The 18,384-nt window shown below is 35.5% G+C and overlaps 3 protein-coding genes across 3 annotated transcripts; 2 read left to right on the top strand and 1 right to left on the bottom strand.

Annotated features, from left to right (window-relative positions):
* The first annotated feature begins 715 nt into the window (after window positions 1-715).
* LOC106130326 (rap guanine nucleotide exchange factor 2) lies at window positions 716-5,767 on the top strand. Its single transcript, XM_060949358.1, has 2 exons — window positions 716-986; window positions 1,644-5,767. The coding sequence occupies exon 2, from the start codon at window positions 1,683-1,685 to the stop codon at window positions 5,220-5,222; it is 3,540 nt and encodes a 1,179-aa protein (XP_060805341.1). The 5' UTR covers window positions 716-986; window positions 1,644-1,682; the 3' UTR covers window positions 5,223-5,767.
* A 15-nt stretch (window positions 5,768-5,782) lies between these two features.
* On the bottom strand, window positions 5,783-8,364 carry LOC106130316 (diphthine methyl ester synthase). The gene is made up of 5 exons (XM_013329138.2): window positions 8,093-8,364; window positions 7,603-7,785; window positions 6,669-6,840; window positions 6,251-6,382; window positions 5,783-6,015 (listed from the first exon to the last, which is right to left on the bottom strand). Exons 1-5 carry the CDS (start codon window positions 8,225-8,227, stop codon window positions 5,834-5,836), a joined length of 804 nt encoding a protein of 267 aa, XP_013184592.2. The 5' UTR covers window positions 8,228-8,364; the 3' UTR covers window positions 5,783-5,833.
* A 129-nt stretch (window positions 8,365-8,493) lies between these two features.
* Window positions 8,494-17,783, top strand: LOC106130602 (protein salvador homolog 1). Its single transcript, XM_013329495.2, has 10 exons — window positions 8,494-8,676; window positions 8,866-9,034; window positions 9,386-9,464; window positions 9,739-9,846; window positions 10,308-10,440; window positions 13,097-13,207; window positions 14,937-15,114; window positions 15,622-15,758; window positions 16,062-16,194; window positions 16,811-17,783. Exons 1-10 carry the CDS (start codon window positions 8,592-8,594, stop codon window positions 16,875-16,877), a joined length of 1,200 nt encoding a protein of 399 aa, XP_013184949.1. The 5' UTR covers window positions 8,494-8,591; the 3' UTR covers window positions 16,878-17,783.
* The last annotated feature ends 601 nt before the right edge of the window (window positions 17,784-18,384 follow it).

Here is an 18,384-nt window from a genome sequence, read left to right as displayed (position 1 = left end):
TTTGGTGGCGGGTGGCGGTCAAGCCCGAACCATCGCTTCCGCTACATACTTATGTAAATAATATATTTTTGTTAAATGTGATAATAAAATCGTTCCAGTATACTTCAGTAGTTGTATACTCATGTTTATTTTCAGCAAAATGAATTAATTATTACTTTACGACAGAAAACAAAATAAATTCAAAATAAAAATTTAGATTGGATTGTAATGGAATTGTTTGCCCGGTAGACCCTGCAGCTCTCCTTATTCCCAAAGATGCCCCTAATTAGCGGCAGGAATAAATAAACAAACAAGAAACCCAAAAAAACACTATTCAAAAAATGACATTAAAAAATAAAGAAATATTTCGAAACAACCTTCTTGGTCATCCCCAACAGGATCATTTTTGAATGAAGCCACCTTAAGGTCTTACACGTAAATATATTTCTAAACGGGATAAAGACATAATTGCATGTGTTGGTATTACTAACTCTTGTTTTATATGCTCAGGTGATGTATCTTGTCAATTTTGTATTAAGCTATTTTAGTTAAATAATAAATGATGCATTACATTCAAAGTTATCTCATCATCTGGTTTTTACGACTTCACATCTCTACAGAAGTGGCCTTTTTTTTCCAAAATATTCGTGAAGAACCGGTGGAAGATATACATTATATACCATCTGTGGTTAGGGTGGGAGGCAGGCAGTTTTCTTATTTTTGGTCGGATGTTTGTCCATGGCAGCAATCATCTAGTCTAGTCTATGGCATTGTTTCATGAGAAAGTGGCTTTCTAATGGATTTTTAGCAGTTTTCATATATCCGATAATAACAATAGTGAATTCATATCTTGATTCCAGAACAAAATTGTATCTTTCTTGTGATAAACTGTAGTGTGTTTGTAGTGGCTGGAAAATAGTATCTAACTGAGCGGAAACTTATTTAGAAAGCAACATGGAAGCGTTGACAGTTCCGCCATGAATGCAAAATAAATAGAAATTGTGAAGGTCCACACATTTTTGTATTGTTTACTGTTTATATTGCATGCTTATTGTTGTGCACAGTGACTATAGTTAAAAAATATGATGCAATGAATTTAGTCAATATTGCATTTGTATACAGTTTCTTCTTACGTAGTACCAACCTGTATCTAATCGAAACTATTAAGAAAGTAGCTGGTATTCCATTTTTAATGATCCAAATAGTAATAACATTACTGAATTTATGTTTACTGTTTTGATGTGTTCGACATTGAATCTAATAGTATTTTTTGTATTTTTGATATCATGTAACCAACTGCATGAGGAATAGGTATTTTGAGGAGCACTGATGCTTTTCTGGAAAAATTTTATATTTATAAATATTTTTAACAATCATCAATATTTTTTCACTGACACTTCTGACGCTTTTTTAATATGACAGAATATCGTGTCCACATATCACTTTACATAATTAACATTTTTTTTTAGTAAGTTTAGTCTTACATTTGTAGCAAAAAAATATGACAATGTTTTGAATTATGTTCTGTATATATGTCTATGATGTATAATTATGTGTATGTTACAAAATATTTGTATTGTTGGGTTAGGTACATAACACAGGATTAAAATCTATCATTTCATTCAGATATATTCTGTGTATTTTTATTTATTTGTTTGTTTCAGGAGGTGGAAGTAAAAAAAAAGCAAATTTGAATCTTCACAATGTTGAGAGGTGGGCGTGGAGGCCGCCACAGTCCTGAGCTGTACCCACACACATTAAAGTGCTCCAACGCAAGTGATACTAGCTCAGCCTACAGTGGCAGTGACACCATGACATCAGTACACAGTTCTCTAGACATGGATATGGAAGTTGATCTCTCTGGCCTCCTGGAATCAATTGTAGACTCTGATGAAGAAGAAGATTTAGAAGAGAGCATGGACAGCCTCACTGTCCGTGATGCTGTCAGAGAATGCCTCGAGAAAGATCCAAATGAACGAACTGATGAAGATGTAGAGATCCTTCTAGAATTCACTCAACACCTCAAAGCCTTTACAAACATGACCCTGACTGTAAGAAGAGCTTTATGTGCTGTCATGGTTTTTGCTGTAGTTGAAAAAGCAGGGACTATTGTTATGAATGATGGAGAGGAACATGATTCATGGTCTGTACTCATTAATGGTCAAGTTGGCATTGAGCATTCAAATGGAGATATAGAATATCTGAATGTTGGAGACAGTTTTGGAATGGCTGAAGCTACCCTTGAAAAATTATATCACAGAGGTATTATGACTACAAGATGTGATGACTGTCAGTTTGTTTGTATTACACAGACTGATTATTATCGTATATTACATCAAGGAGAAGAAAACATAAAACGTCATGAAAATGACCTTGGTAATGTTGTGTTAGTAACTGAGTACAGGGGAGTGACAGGTGACTCTGGTCATCAGCAGGGGCATGTGGTAATCAGGGGTACTCCAGAACAGCTTATGCAGCAACTTATACAAGACAATGCTCGCGATTCTACTTATGTAGAAGACTTCCTATTGACACATAGAACATTTATAGAAAGTCCACTAGTTGTAGCAAGACAACTTCTTGCCTGGTTCTCTGAACCTTCAATTCGTGATAAAGTCACTAGAGTAATATTGCTTTGGGTCAACAACCATTTTACAGATTTTGAAACAGATCCGAATATGATGGAATTTCTTGAAAATTTTGAGAATGCTTTAGAACATGAAAAGATGGAAAGTCAACTAAGGCTATTAAACATAGCTTGTTCTGCAAAAGCAAGGACAAGAAGTGTAACACTGTCACGTCCATCTAGAGATGAACCGCTAAATTTCACTATTCTTGGTGGCTATGAAAAAGGATATGGAATTTTCATACTAAAAGTTGAAAAACATTCTAAAGCAGAAGAAGTAGGATTAAAAAGAGGTGATCAAGTTATAGAAGTTAATGGCCAATCTTTCCAACACGTCAGTGGTTCAAAAGCAATGGAGATCATAAAAGGTTCTACCCATTTGAGTATCACTGTGAAAAGCAACTTATTGGCTTTTAAGCAAATGTTGTTGATGCCTGAGAACTCACCAAGGCAGAGGGGGTGCACAAATATGGTACGCTGGCAAATGGACCCAAGAGCTCGATTATCCACTGCAGAATTATTAAGTGATGAACCTATTGTTCTGTCACATCAAATATTTCAGTCTCCCACCAAAAAACCTCAGCAATTAAGCATAAAGAAAGAACCACAAAAAGGATTTATGACACTTGGACCTAAGAGAAGACTACAAAAAGCTTTAATGAAAATGAACATTCTACCCAAGAACACTATCGCAGATGGCTTACATACTGATGACAGTATTCTCTCAAATTCAGAATCTTTAAACAAAGCCAATAGTAGCACTTCATTTTATAATTCTCATAGCAACCCTGACTTGATATCAATTTGTTATGATGAATATCAGTCATCAGATTATCCTGAACATGTATTGAAAGTATATAGAGGAGATCAGACTTGCAAGTACCTGTTAGTACATAAAGAAACAACTGCTAGAGAGGTTGTTATGTTAACATTGCAGGAGTTTGGCATCACAGATCCTAGTTCCAACTTTTCACTATGTGAGGTGTCTGTTGCACAAGGTAGCATAATCAAACAACACCGTTTACCAGATCAACTTCAAAATCTTGCCGAACGCATTGGCCTCAGTTCTCGTTATTATTTGAAGACAAATGGGGTAAGTGAAACTTTAGTACCTGATGAAATGGCTCCAGAGCTCCTAAGGGAGAGTGTAGTCCATTTTTTGCAATTAAATGCTGTAGAAGTGGCAGTACAACTAACTTTGCAAGATTTCTGTATATTCCGTCAAATTGAAAGTACAGAATATGTTGATGATCTTTTTGAATTAAAAAGTAGATATGGCACACCTATGTTGTCACAATTTGCTGAACTCGTAAATAAAGAAATGTTTTGGGTGGTGACAGAAGTTGTTAATGAACAAAACATAGTTCGCAGATCGAAAATTATAAAACAATTCATCAAAGTAGCTCGACATTGTAAAGAATGTAAAAACTTTAATTCAATGTTTGCAATCATATCAGGGTTAGGCCATGGCGCTGTTTCTAGATTGAGAATGACTTGGGACAAATTGCCCACAAAATATTACAAATTGTTTACTGATTTGCAAATGCTAATGGACCCCTCAAGAAACATGTCCAAGTATAGACAATTAGTTACAACAGAGCAAGGCAGATCACCAGTGATTCCATTTTATCCTGTTGTGAAAAAAGATCTTACATTTATTCACCTTGGTAATGATACTAAAGTCGAAGGGATGGTAAATTTTGAGAAATTGAGGATGATTGCAAAAGAAGTTCGTACACTCACCAACATGTGTAGTTCCCCATATGATCTTCTGACATTATTGGAGTTGGGGAAACAGCCACCTTCTACTGCCATGATGGCACTAAACCAACTGACTACTGGAGGAGTACAGCAAGGCCAAGTCACAGTAAAAAGAAGGAAGAAATCTTCAAATGTTCCAAATCCTAAGAAAATGTTTGAAGAAGCACAAATGGTCAGACGCGTCAAAGCTTATCTTAACAGTATGCACGTCGAGACTGATGAAGATCGCCTTCACGCGTTGTCCGTAGAATGCGAAGGGATGGGGCCGGCACCGGTCATGCCTCGTCGACGACATCCATCACCCTCTCTGTCGACGACCAGCAGCGCCTCGTCCGCCAGCGAGAGCAAAAAGAGTTTCGCCGGAAATAAATTCGGAGCCGCTTCACCCCAGGCGGTTAGAAAATTACTAGCGCTTTCGGAGCCTGCCAAAACGAGGCCGCACCAGCCCCGGCCACCGCCGCCGGGCCCGTCGCCGTGCTCGCACCGGCGCGACGGCTCGGCGCCCGGCATCTGCTGCCCGCGCACGGCGCACGAGCGCTCGCACTCCGACACGCCCACGCCGCTGCCCGTGGACCTGTCGGCGGAGAGCAGCAGCGTGACGTCGCTGGTGAACCTGCCGCTGCGGAAGACGGGCTCGGCCACGTCGAGCGACAGCGGGCACGGCTCGTGCGCGGCGGGCTGCGCGCGCCCCGTGCCGCCGCCGCGCCTGCCGCAGCCGTACACGCTGGCGGCGCAGGTGGCGCGGCTGGAACGCCTGAGCCGCGCGCACTCGCACGAGGGCGTCACGCGCCCCTACGACTACTACCACGACGCCCCGGACGAGGACGACGACGACCAGCAAGTGTCGGCGGTTTAAATTTCAATACTCTGGATGTCTATTTATATCATTCACCATTTTGTAATCTCACTCGAAGAATAGGAAGCACGAGTTTTATAAATTTCTTATTATATTGCTATTATTAAAATATATGTATCCCTACAAATTAAGTCTAAAGACTGTATAATTAAGAAAATATCCTAGTGTTATATAGTGTAAAATTTCTATTATTTTAAGTGATGTCTCTTTTAACTTTAATTATTATAATGTGACCCACCATTTTCCATTATTGTCTAGACTTGTTTGATGTACCGATTGTGATCTATCGCGTATTCACTTTGGTATCTCTACATTCCGATAATTGTAATATATTATTATATTAGTAATTCTTCATTATTTATATTTGTGGAACTTAGACCAAATAATAATGAATGTACCTTTTAACATTTATAATTCAATTAATAAATATTTTGTTGTAATTTGTGGTAGCTTCGTGGACCAACAATGAGTTTGAATGTTATTTCTCACGGTAGCAGCTCGAATCGTGTATCATGTTTTTTTTATTATGATAATGATTGTAAATAATAAAAATATATTAATTACATACTTATAAAGCGTTTATTATTATTTACATGGGTAGTAGGGAGTGGTTATCTGAATTGCGCTAGGTAATCAAGTTCTAGCGGATGTAGTTGTGGCGCTGGGACAACGAGGCTGTGCAGCGGCGCGCCGAGCTCGCAACGCCGCATCGCGTCCAGTGACCGCAGCGCGATACTTTGCTCAGGGGCGCCCACACGCGACAAACCGACACAAAGGCTGTCTTTAGTTATACCTGGAATATCACAAGAATAATATATAAACACAAACATACATAATAGTTACAGCCTCTCCTGAAGGAATAGGCAAACACTTCATCTTTCGTGTTTTGGAAATCTGATATCCTTACCGATCTTACCAGTCTTCATTTTTATCCTATAAAGAGTATAGATATGTATCATCTTTTTAATTTTTTGATGCAAGTTCTCCACAAAAATATTTATAAATTGAAATAAAAATTCAAAACCAACCTGTATCAGGTTTGTTTTTTATGATTTCAAACAATTGGCAGGCTGCCTCCTTTACCGTCATGAATTTGGGATCCATATATTGTCTAACTTTTTTTGTTAGGGATTCTTCAGTAGGCTCCTTCACTTTGATGTCTGTAAATTATTTATCAATATAGTTTACCAATAAACAAAACTTAGGTCACGTACCTATGTTCTACATGCACAGTAACATGCCAAAACAGAATGTTGGAAATTAACACAGGCTGCCTTTGTTGCAAAATTTCTGTAGGCAACATTTTTATTAAACAAAAATTTATGTAATCATATCATATTTTTTTTGGTTTCAACCAATATCTTAGACAATGGAATATTAAGAATAATTTAAACAATATAAGTACAGTACAGCACAAGTTACACTACTAAAAGAGTATATACCTACCCAATAGACAAAGTGTATGAAGATTTCTTGAATAATTTTGTACAATTTTATCAAAAAAACTATCAGGTTTCCATGTTTCTGTCCAATATGGAATGGATACAGTTTCACCAAAGTTGTACAGTTGGAGTCCACAGCAACTGACTGCATTCATTATTGATGCATTATGCACTATCTAAGAATGAGGAAATAGATACAATCATGAGAATAGTTTTCAGGAATTTTAAAATTCTAAAACTACCAAATCTTTTACAGTGATGAAAACTTTTACTTTTGCAACAAGTACTAAATCCAATATTATGTAAAAGAGAAATATTAAAAGTTTATATAAAAAGGAAATATTAAAATTTATATTGTACAGTCCCTGTATAGTATTAACCTGCAGGAGTGTGTCCAGATTCCAGAAGGCTAGTAGCATTGCCTTATTGAATGGCAATGCTGATTTTATGAGAAGTATGACTTAGCATCTTTAGCAGAACCTGAGCTATGATGAAAATTAGAGTAACAGTGGAGAAGTTTTGCCTCTCACCACGCTTTACTTTCTTACTGCATAAAGCTATGAAAGATTCCTGACATCTTAAGGTTCACTTAACATAGATTGAACAATACAGTGGTAAAAGTATAGACCTATCCAACAAATGTATAATATGAGGGTGAATCCAAAAGTTCATGGTCTCACCTAGTAAATAAATGTCTATAATTTTTTCTACCCTCATTTTGTAGCTTTTATATTTAGTAGTAAGTGTGCAAATTTGCAATTGGATACATCTTTCTGTCTTTATGTTTTCGACGACGGACGAGTATTTTGACAACCTTAGGAATAATTTTTTTTAAGGTATTTTAACAAATTGCAGGAGAGATGGAGGAAGTGCATTGAAATTATGTCGAACTTTGTTAGGCCACAAACTTTTGGATTCACCCTCATAGTTTCATATACCTGTATTTTGACACCAAACTGTTGTGCTCTTAATAACATATCAGTGTGAGTGGTTGCCCCTAGAGGATCTCCAACAACCAAGAGCGCAATATCTTTTTCATTCGCTTCCTGCAGTACTTCATCTATATTGCTTTCACATAGCTCTCGGTCTGCCACAATCAAACTTCTACCATAAAATTCTTCCTAAAAATTGAAAAGTTTGTATTTCGTCAAACATTCAGTAGATTATCAGTAAAGTACCTACTTAAGGTTAAGTGCAGGTAATATTTCACGGGCTTCATTATCTAAGAAATTACTTCAAGGATATGTTGCTACATCTTTACTTAGTTACGGGGTGAATAGAGCCAATAGTCAAGAATGCCATGTCTTTTAGAGGAAAATGAAGTTAAACCCACAAGGGAAACAATCAGCTGGTACACATTATGATTTATCTTCGCTAACAGAGTAGCATGAAAGCTTGTATAGGCAATGGAATTTAAAAATACTTTACCAGAGCGTCCTTTCCAACAGTAAGTATAGAAGTGTAAGCTTCCAGTAAAACTTTGTCACATTTTTTTACTATTTCTAATCCCTTTACAGTTATATCTTTCGCATCCCCCAAACCCAGTCCGACCAAATAAAACATTCCGTAGGGAGTGTTTTATTTAGAAGGAAATATTACAAATCTCGATACAATCTTTGCTACAACAACAAAATCAAATTCAATCATTAGGACATATGTACATATAACCTAACTTATTTGTATATATATATATATATATATATATGTAGTGCGACACTGCAAGTACGTCTCTATCACGAAATAACAAATATGCGGTAGTGTCACTGTCAAAATTGTCAATGAAATGAACCAGACAGTCTGTCAAATCAAACAAACTATTAATACAAAATATAATAGGTACCTACGTACCTATCTATTTATTTAATTTTTGTTTTGTCTTGTTTTCTATTATTTTATTTATTTTCAAATACTCAATAAGCTAACAAAAATGATCTCAAGAAAAGGTCAAAAGACCGTAAATGAAGGGGTGGTCGGTAAATACATAAAAAAGGATACCCCTCCAGACTTACCAAGTATGTAACATATATTTGCAATGGTCAATGCTGCAACTGTGTTTAACGCTGTGTTCTCTATAGATGATTTAATTGAAGTTGACCTTTCGTATGCCTATGCTTATTATTAGAATGCAGCCAATATAAATTACCTTACAGGAATAGATCATTTGATTACTTTTTTAATTGTAACCAATGTAACATTTTCAGTCATCAATGTCTGGACTACGGGACACAATAGAAGGCCACGGAGTCAACCCTTTGGTGTAGGTGAAGGAAGTTCTCAAAATCATGAAAATAAATTTGGCAAAGCCCAAACTATGAGTGGGCATGCTGGAAAGTACACTCCAAGTGAATCAGTTCCAAATTTAACTCACAGGTGCATTAAAACTATTAATTATTAATTTGTGGCTATTTTCCTCTGTTCTACATGTATCAGTATCTAATTCTCGTTCTGCATATTTAGAAAAATTAGAGAGATAAAACAAATAGTGTAGGAATACACACAAGAGGCGTGAATAGTCCAAAAGTTGAGATTTTGTGCACTATTTTTATTTAATATCTTTTAAGCTAGTGAGTATTACATTGGTAAAACCAATGGTATTTCATAAAGTTAAGCATGTAAATGATTATCTGTTCTAAAATATGAAATTTTATTTAACAGACACCTTGTTTGTATAGGCATATAATAGTGTTTGTCATTTTAAAAACTGATTATTATTACTTACAGATTAGCAGCTTTAACTACTAGTGATGCTGCCAGTTCATCAAGTTATTATAATTCCCAGTACCTTCTTGACCCTAATGTGGTAAATAGAAATATATTTTTTGTCTTAATTATATTTCACATGAGATTTGCCAAAATTTTTAATGTTGTGGAGTCTAACCCCATATTCTGTTAAAGTAAGTTTATATTTTACACAGTTTTTTCTTCCACAAACAAACAGCACTTTTGCTTTAACAAATTATTATATGCATAAATATATGGAATATATTTTTTCAATGAAGTTAAATTTTTGACCATGTCTATATCTGTTTATTAATTAATAACTGAATATTGATGGAAGTTGTTATAAATTTTAGGCATCTCATTCAACATTGAATGAAATAGATGACTCATTCAGCCGCCAGCCAAGCTACAGGTACTACAGGCAGCAGCAGGAGGACCCTATTTATCAGAATCAGCAACAGGTATCCTATAAAACACCTGTTTTTGTAAATGTGGCTTTTTCTTAGCAAAATCAGTTGTCCATCATAAGGTTGTCGCAGTTACTAGACCAAGTCTCCACATTTTAAAGTATGATTGTATTTTTTCTGAATTAAGGCAGAAATATTCTTTTTCCTATTCTTATAAAATATTTGATAGTTAGTGTACATAATTTTTAAGTTCTTTGATAAAAAAATCGCTTTAATATTTATAAAACACCAAAAGTACACCCATGACTTGTGTGAAGCGAAAATCCCGCTAATTCCTCTATGGGAATACCATAAGCTCACCCTAGAACACATAAACACCCCACATACTACATTTCTAGTCTCAAGATCCAGCAGTTTGGGCTTTCCTTGATTTGACTGACAATCAGAGTCCTCTTTTATATGTATATTTTGATTATTTGGTCTACATATACATAATTGAGAGAATGTTTGACCAGGTCCAGCAGCAGAAGCACCAACAGTACGGGTTGCGCGAGTCCAGCATGCCCCGGCTGTCCTCCAACCTGAGTCTCGCGCCGCGGTTACATCCCTCCACGCCGCACTCTATACGACTTCACACCTGCACGGATTGTAAATATTATATAAATTCCTTTGTACAGTCAACGCCAGAGATAATAGAAGTTAGTCGAAAATTAATTTAAAATATTTCTAAGGCCAAGTTTAATTGCACTTCCAGATCTCAGTGATCACAGTTTCAGAACTGTGAACTAAGGTTCTGCCAACAGTGGAGTAGGGCTTTGAAATTACTAACTTTTGCGGAGGGCTCTACTCTCGTGAGAAATTCCAGAAAAAAAAGGATTTTACTCCTGAGTCTATGTATAGTGTGTATGTATGTAACTGTGCCAAATTTTGTTAAATCAGTCCAGTAGTTTGTAATTTTATTCGTTACAAACATACAAAAATACAAATCTTTTCTCTTTATTGTTAGTGTGGATAAGCATTATAATTTCATTATTTTTCTGACTCTTGTCCCATTTGCATCCCCCCTGGGGATATTCCGCCAATGACCACTATCAATATGTATACCTACATAGGTAATTAAAGTCAAGACGTCAGTATTGTTTTCTCTTTTACACACAGAGGTGAGGATATAACCGCGGCATGAACGCCAGGATTACGAATAGGTTTATTGCTTTATATATTTTTATCTTTTTTTGGATTTTTAAAAGCATTTTTACTACGCTTTTATTAGCTTGGGTTGTATGTATGTATGTATGTATGTATGTAACGGAATCTTTGAGCTTAATTTTCACTGATTTCTAAACGTCTGATCAACTTGGAACTTTGCACACGTATCGAGGACCGATGACAATGCAATATTTTGATAAGAGTTTCTCATTATCCTTATTAAAACTGCCAGGATTAATAAATTCATTTTTAGATCCTTCGTATGAGAGTAAGAGAGACAGAGATAGCACCAGTGCCAGTAATCTCCATACAAGAAACCAAGAAGTTCTGACGTATAATGAGTCAAAAAGAGATGTAATATATTTCCATATAATGTTACTATTAACCTGAGGCTTCTTTATTTCATCGCATTGCTCCATTCAGAATTACCATTAGAAACAATAGTAGAATTAGTAGAATATTTTAAAACAATAAAAAATATATAAGTAATAAAACAAAAGTAATAAATGAAAATTGAACAACTAAATTTACAATAATACAAGAATAAAGTTACTACCTACAGAACTTTGCGATATTTAATACGTATTTAACATATTAATGCAATTCTTGAATTAACATTAGGTATCTTTTGCCTATTTATAATAGCAACACTGTAATACTCGTTAGGAAAATGAGTGACAGTTTTTTATGTCAAATAAGTTTAGCAGTAAGTTTTGATTGAATTCGATTCGAACACCTGTAAACTTTCTTTCTGTTGTTTTTTACCGGTGCCTGTGTATTTACCTATTTGCACTTTGTTTTGTGCTGATAACTTGTCGTTATTTGGAGTTTGGAATCTTCCGTTGAGTCGAGCTTTGTTCTTCCGGATATTCGTGTGATTTTATCATCTGAGATTGGACTCTGACTGTGTTCACTGTGTTGTGCAGATATTTTGAGATAGGACTCCTGTAAAAAGTACCTGATTATTTGAGGTAGGAGTCCCAAGTTTGTGTTTGTTTTTGTGAAAGACAGATTTTACTACAAAAGTGCCACGATGTCTTCAGATAAACATTGTTGCGTTCCTGGTTGTAAAGGCAGTGGAGGTATGTTTGAAATATTTTTGTTCCTGTATCAATCTGCCTCTTAATCTTGTGGTTTGATTCCTGGCAAGGCCACAATCGAAAATTATTACGTTTGCTGGATAGTCAAAAATATTATTAACAGTGATTTATCACTATAAAATTCTTTTCAACTGGGTTTAACAATCATCATACATACATACATATAATCACGTCTATATCCCTTGCGGGGTAGACAGAGCCAACAGTCTTGTAAAGACTGATAGGCCACGTTCAGCTATTTGGCTTTAAGATAGAATTGAGATTCAAATAGTGACAGGTTGCAAGCCCATCGCCTTAAAAAGAATCATGATGATGAGAATATTATGAGATTTAATCCAATCAGGCCACATATAACTTTAAGAAAGTTAGTTGTGAAAACCTCCGGCGATGGGCGCTTGGTTGCGAAAGTCTTTTCTAGTAAGATAGTTATACCAGAAGTGTTAACTTCCAAAAAATAATTGTATAAAAAAACTAAAAAACTACCCATTTTATTGCTAATTGAACTAAAAAATAGAAAATAAATAATAGTTTAAAAAAAAACTAAAAAACTACGCTTTTATTGCTAATCAAACTAAAAAATAGAAAATAAAAATTAATGACAAAGGAATTCAGTAGTAGCAAGTCGAACAATCAGTTATAGTCAGTTGTAGTAGTAATTACCTCGGATTAAAATTATAACAAAATTAAATTTATAAACAAAACAATTTAAATCAGAGTAAAAAGCGTGGGGTGCATTTTACTTCATTTTCATAATACTCTTGTCATAAATATATGCTAATAGAATGATTTTAATATTTACTACATCAGGCACCCCACGCTTTTTACTCTGATTTAAATTGTTTTGTTTATAAATTTAATTTTGTTATAATTTTAATCCGAGGTAATTACTACTACAACTGACTATAACTGATTGTTCGACTTGCTACTACTGAATTCCTTTGTCATTAATTTTTATTTTCTATTTTTTAGTTTGATTAGCAATAATTTTCCTTTCACAGCATTTACTACAGGCAGTCAATCATCGCCAATCTACTCGAATTTCGTTAGCACCCCTGCTCTTCCATATCCTACTGAACCCCACGGAAGCAATATCATCTCCAGTAATCAAGGTACTTACATATATTGTTTTGAGAGTTAAATGTACCTAATGCTAGAAAATATTTTTGTACTCACTGTGAAAAGACTTTCACGAGTTGAACATTCATCCCACTCCTGGCGTAAATCCCGGTTGTATCGCCACACACTCAGACAATGAGACTTAGATTAAATAAAGCAGCTTTTTACAGGAATGGCGACTCATGCTCCTGGCAACAAAGTGGAATGCGATGGCACCATGTGTTTTAAGTGGGTTCAAGCCCCACATAACCTGTCCAGTTTCCCGTGGCCGGCCGGTTAGACTAAGGTCTTTCCGCACATTATAAAAAAGCTTTTTACACGAAGTGACTCCCGTGTGATCTCCGCAACCTTTGTAGGAGAACCTTACCCATGTTGCATCATGTTAATCACTGAACTAGATTAATGTGCCTATTCCCTTAGTCGCGTCTTACGACATCAGTGAGAAAGAGACGGAGTAGTCTATTCTATGAAATAATCCATTCTTGAAAAACAAAAAGAAGAAAATCTAATGTATACCGTCGTTGGCTACCGCCCACTTGGATCTTGGTCATCTTAGTTCTGTATTTGAACTGTAAAATTCAAGCAAGAAATGTATTTAATTTTTTTGCTTATTGGTCCGAGAGAAGCGAGAGACCGGATCATAGAAGACAGACTTCTCACTTATAATTGGGGTATTGTACGGTCAAGTGCAAAATAGGCTATTTGACAAAGTTCTAAAAACTATCTTAGTGTATTTATTTGTTTATAAGGAGCCCTACAAAAATACTTTTCTGCCTTTATTACAGCTATTTTATTAAAAAATCGAAAAAGAAAATGAAATATTCAAATATGCCGCCAAAACGCGACTTTTAGCAATATGGCGGCCATGGCATGCAGTGACGTAAATTTCGTGTAAATATCATACAAAGCTTGTTGGTGTTTCGAAAAGTTTTGATTTTATCTTGTTTTATTTAACTTGTGCCACGTCATATGTGTGAAAATTATTAAAATGAGTTCCTATAAATGTTGTGCAGTGCCTCAATGCACTAATACAACAATAAAATCTCCTACGAAACTGTTTTTTTCTTTGCCGATGGATTTGAATATTCGCAAGAAGTGGTTTCAGATCATGATCTAAGATCAGTGGTTACCAAGATATAATTACATTGATGTTTCCACATTCCTCAGTTCGGCAGCATAGAAATCTGGATTGTCTTTGAAGAAGACGCCAACCATTATTGCGTCCACTTTTGGTAGGTTTCGACTGTCAGCTTTCGCGGAATTGGTTTCCATTATTAAATACCTATTTTATCTGAGTAATCCTGAGCGATCAAACACTTATAAAATCTTGAAAAATAATAGCGAACACTAAGGAACGGTACGATCCACAGTCTGTTTATGGATAATTGACGTCATAATAGAAATAGCCAATCACGTTCGTTTTTAGTCACGTGACAGCTGCATAAATAAACCTAATTTTCTGAGACGGATTTTGTTAAAATAATGCAATATTTTTATCTCGCGTTATTACAAATCGCTTCAAAAAAATAATATTAAGACGAATGACATAAAAGAAATGTATATTTTTAATACAGTCAAATAGCCTATTCCATATATAATATTTCGTAGCAAAGGGTTCTCAAGCAGCAACTTTGTCCTCTACCGAACGTGCCTCACAGCATGTTTTGTTTCTTATCAGTTCAAGTCAATAGATGGCGTTGTTGACAATTACAAACTCTTTAGCGTCAGACGAATGCGACCTGCCGTTGCCTCCTGGTTGGTCGGAGGACCGGACGCTGCGAGGCCGCCGCTACTACATGGACCACAACACTCAGACCACGCACTGGACACACCCGCTGGAGAGCGTGCCACGGCCCTGGCAGCGAGTATCCACGCCGCACCATGGAGTTTACTACTTTAAGTAAGATTCTATTTTCTAATATTGACGATAAAAGGGTATATGCCGTCGACAACAACATATTTTATCTTTTATTCGTACTTCAAGACATTCGGCCTAGACAAACGTACCTTGATCAAATTAGGACGTCCTGACAAAAGGTCAGGCTAAGAGTACCTGAAACCGCCGAGCTTGCATGAGTGTTATGAATGTGGCGAAAGAAGTGTGTCGAGATCGTGGCAAGTGTAAAGATGTAGTCTCTGCCTACCCCTCCGGGAATAAACGTGGTTTTATGTAAGTATGCATGTAACAAAACATTCATTCATTTTATCTTTAAAGCCACACAAGAATAATAAATACTTCACGACGTAATAGCTGAATTCTTGTATGGATGTAGGTAGTTGAGGAGCTGTAGTTCAACATGCTCAAAATTTTTAACAGAACAATTAATAAGTATACATATTTTGATAAGATTGTATTTAATAAAACATTTTATTATCGGGATCTTTATACAATTGTTAATTCCAATAGTGAAATAACTCATCAAACGACATACGCCCACCCGTGCTTGGTGGGCGGCTGCTACGTTGTAAGCCCGTACGTGCCCACGCTGGTGCCGCCCTGCCTCATGGAGGAGATACCGCACTGGCTGGCTGTTTATTTTAAGGGTAACATTAGATTTAAACACAACGATCTTGATCAAATTACTTGAATGTACCGAAAACCAATGAACTTGCATGAATAAAGTTATGAAGTGGATGAAGCCAAAGAAGTATGCGGGGATTGTGACAAGTGGAAAAGGATGTAGTCTCTCCGGGAAAGAGGCGTGATATATGTATCTATGATATTTTACCTTTACGACCCTGATCTGCATAGGTTGTGTGACCAATATCTATTTTGTATGTTAGTGTCACCATTAATATTGAGATTTTTTTTGTTTAAGTACCTCATAAAGCTTTTTAAACTTTCAGCTGACCAAGAGCTGGACCACAAGCTGCGCTGGAACATGTTCCGGCTAAGCGAACTCGACTGCTACTCGGACATGCTGACGCGGCTCTACAAGCAGGAACTGCAACTCATAGTCATGAAGTATGAACAGTACAGGTCAGTGATCTGAATATACTAAAATACTTATGACAATTTTAGTTATAAACCTCAAACCTTGGGGTAACCCCTCAGATAGGAGAGAAGTTTTTTAATAAAACAACTCATCAATGGTCTCATTACTAAACATCTCATACATATGTATATGTATATAAAATTCTCGTGTCACAATGTTCGTTCCCATACTCCTCCGAAACGGCTTGACCGATTCTCATGAAATTTTGTGAGCATATTAAAATATTAATAAAATTTTTCATATCCCTTAGTGATAAGGGTTACCCTTAACATTTTTTTTTTAACTAGAAATTACAAAAAAAATATTTATATGGCAAAACAACGTTTGCCGAGACAGCTAGTACATTCATATCCCTTACAAGGAAGACAGGGCCAGCAGTCTAGATGTCTGAAAAGCCGCGTTCGACTGTATGACCTAATGATTGGATTGAGATTCAAATAGAGACAGGGCGATAGCCCATCGCCTAAAAATGAGAAGTTCGTTGAGAAGTAGCCGTTCGTATTTCAACTGACTATAAAACCGCTTTACCTCAAAGAGGGTTTTTATGAAAAAAAAGCAACTTATCAATGGTTTCAAAACTAAAAGAGATTTTTTTTTTAGATCTGCGTTATTACAAGAAATAGAAAGAAGACGACACGCCGTGACTTACCACGCGCACAATAATTGATGTAATTGTTTACGATAAATCATTTGCCTTATTGAGCTGTGATCGTCTATTTGTAAGGATATATTTTTAAGTCAAATAACTTTGAATCAAAATTTCTAAAGGAATTAAATTAGGTATGTAACCTATTTGAAAGAGAGAAAGTTATTTTATTCGACTGTATTTTTTATAACAGTATTTTCCTTATGTGCCAAGTTCTTTCTTGCATTTTATCTAAAAGTGGTTTGAGGTTCCTCTTTGCTGGTTGATACATGATATAAAATTATAGTCACATCTTTTACTGATTAAGTGCAGTCTTGAGCCTCGAATGTGAATGCTTTCCCAACAGGGAATCTTAATGTGCAGCAAACAAATCTATTATTCAGAATGGTTCAGATATTTATGAATACATAGTAATGAGTGATCTGAGATCTGCCCTGGCAGCATATAACGAGCAAAGCCGTTTTTGTCCCATTTCACGTCATAATAAAAAAAAGCGAAACAGCGATATTTTGTTTGACTCTTCGTCTTCTTAAATTTTAGAGCTAACTATTTTCGGTGGAGCTTTCTCCATTCATATCCTTTTACGTTTGCTTTTTGCTATATTTGATCTAAATATTTTATACTTGGTCTTCTCTCTTTCCATTAATTTTTCCTTCCACAATATTTTTTAAAAATTCGTCATGTCGGATTGTTTTATTATGACGAGATGTTTTAGATACGCGTGCCATGACACGGCAGCTGCAATAAAATACTAGGTATGTGTATAATTGTTATATGGGCACAATCACGCATTAATGAGAGCTAAAGTTCTCTTTTTAAAACAAGGCATAATAAGTGTTTTCCATTATATTTTTAAGGATGTATTAAATATATATTTTACTATTGAATATTTATAATGACATAACTTTGCCTTAAGAACATATTACATATATATATTTATACAAAATATTGTTTTATTTTAAATATCCTTCAAACGTGATTTACCTGGTTTTGGAGTGAAATGAAAATTGAGTAAACCATTTGAGTGAACCTGTTATTATGTAGGTATTGATATGGCAGTGCCTTTCAGCATTACCTTTTTCATTACCATAGATAAATGAGAGTATTGCATATATTTAATTCATTAATAGAATAGATTTATTTTCAAAATTGGATACAAGGTATCACTTATTGACGCCACATAACTAAAATCTAATTATAAATTCTACCGCTTCCAAAGCGCATGTGTAGAAGCGGCGGAACAAACTACACTGCAGCTTTTTCACAAGACATCTTCATCGACATCAAGATAAATTGTGGACGAATGCACATTGTCTACATTAAAAAACATGAATGAATGTAAAACTTATTATTTCAATATGAATATTTTATCAAATAAATAAACATAAAATATGTACACACTGTATAAATTATGTCAACACCATGTCAAAAATGCACAAGCATTTAAGAGGCCATTATGTCAAGTTCAGGCCACACATGTTTATCATTAATATAATTCTTCATGCTGTAATAAGCTTACCTACAAAGC

This window comes from Amyelois transitella, chromosome 18 (assembly GCF_032362555.1).
Source record: "Amyelois transitella isolate CPQ chromosome 18, ilAmyTran1.1, whole genome shotgun sequence".
NCBI lineage: Eukaryota > Metazoa > Arthropoda > Insecta > Lepidoptera > Pyralidae > Amyelois > Amyelois transitella.
Note: the sequence above shows the minus strand (reverse complement) of the source record. Positions and strands in the feature narration are given on the sequence as shown.

Bases quoted from the DNA above. Each gene is read 5' to 3' on its own strand.
- LOC106130602 (XM_013329495.2), top strand. From the start codon at position 8,592: ATGATCTCAAGAAAAGGTCAAAAGACCGTAAATGAAGGGGTGGTCGGT. The intron at 9,465-9,738 runs GTAAATAGAAAT...TATAAATTTTAG, and splicing joins ACCTTCTTGACCCTAATGTG to GCATCTCATTCAACATTGAA. The intron at 16,195-16,810 runs GTCAGTGATCTG...TTTTTTTTTTAG, and splicing joins ATGAAGTATGAACAGTACAG to ATCTGCGTTATTACAAGAAA.
- LOC106130316 (XM_013329138.2), bottom strand. From the start codon at position 8,227: ATGTTTTATTTGGTCGGACTGGGTTTGGGGGATGCGAAAGATATAACT. The intron at 7,786-8,092 runs GTAAAGTATTTT...TTCAATTTTTAG, and splicing joins CTGTTGGAAAGGACGCTCTG to GAAGAATTTTATGGTAGAAG. The intron at 6,016-6,250 runs GTTGGTTTTGAA...GTGATATTCCAG, and splicing joins AAAAAACAAACCTGATACAG to GTATAACTAAAGACAGCCTT.
- LOC106130326 (XM_060949358.1), top strand. From the start codon at position 1,683: ATGTTGAGAGGTGGGCGTGGAGGCCGCCACAGTCCTGAGCTGTACCCA.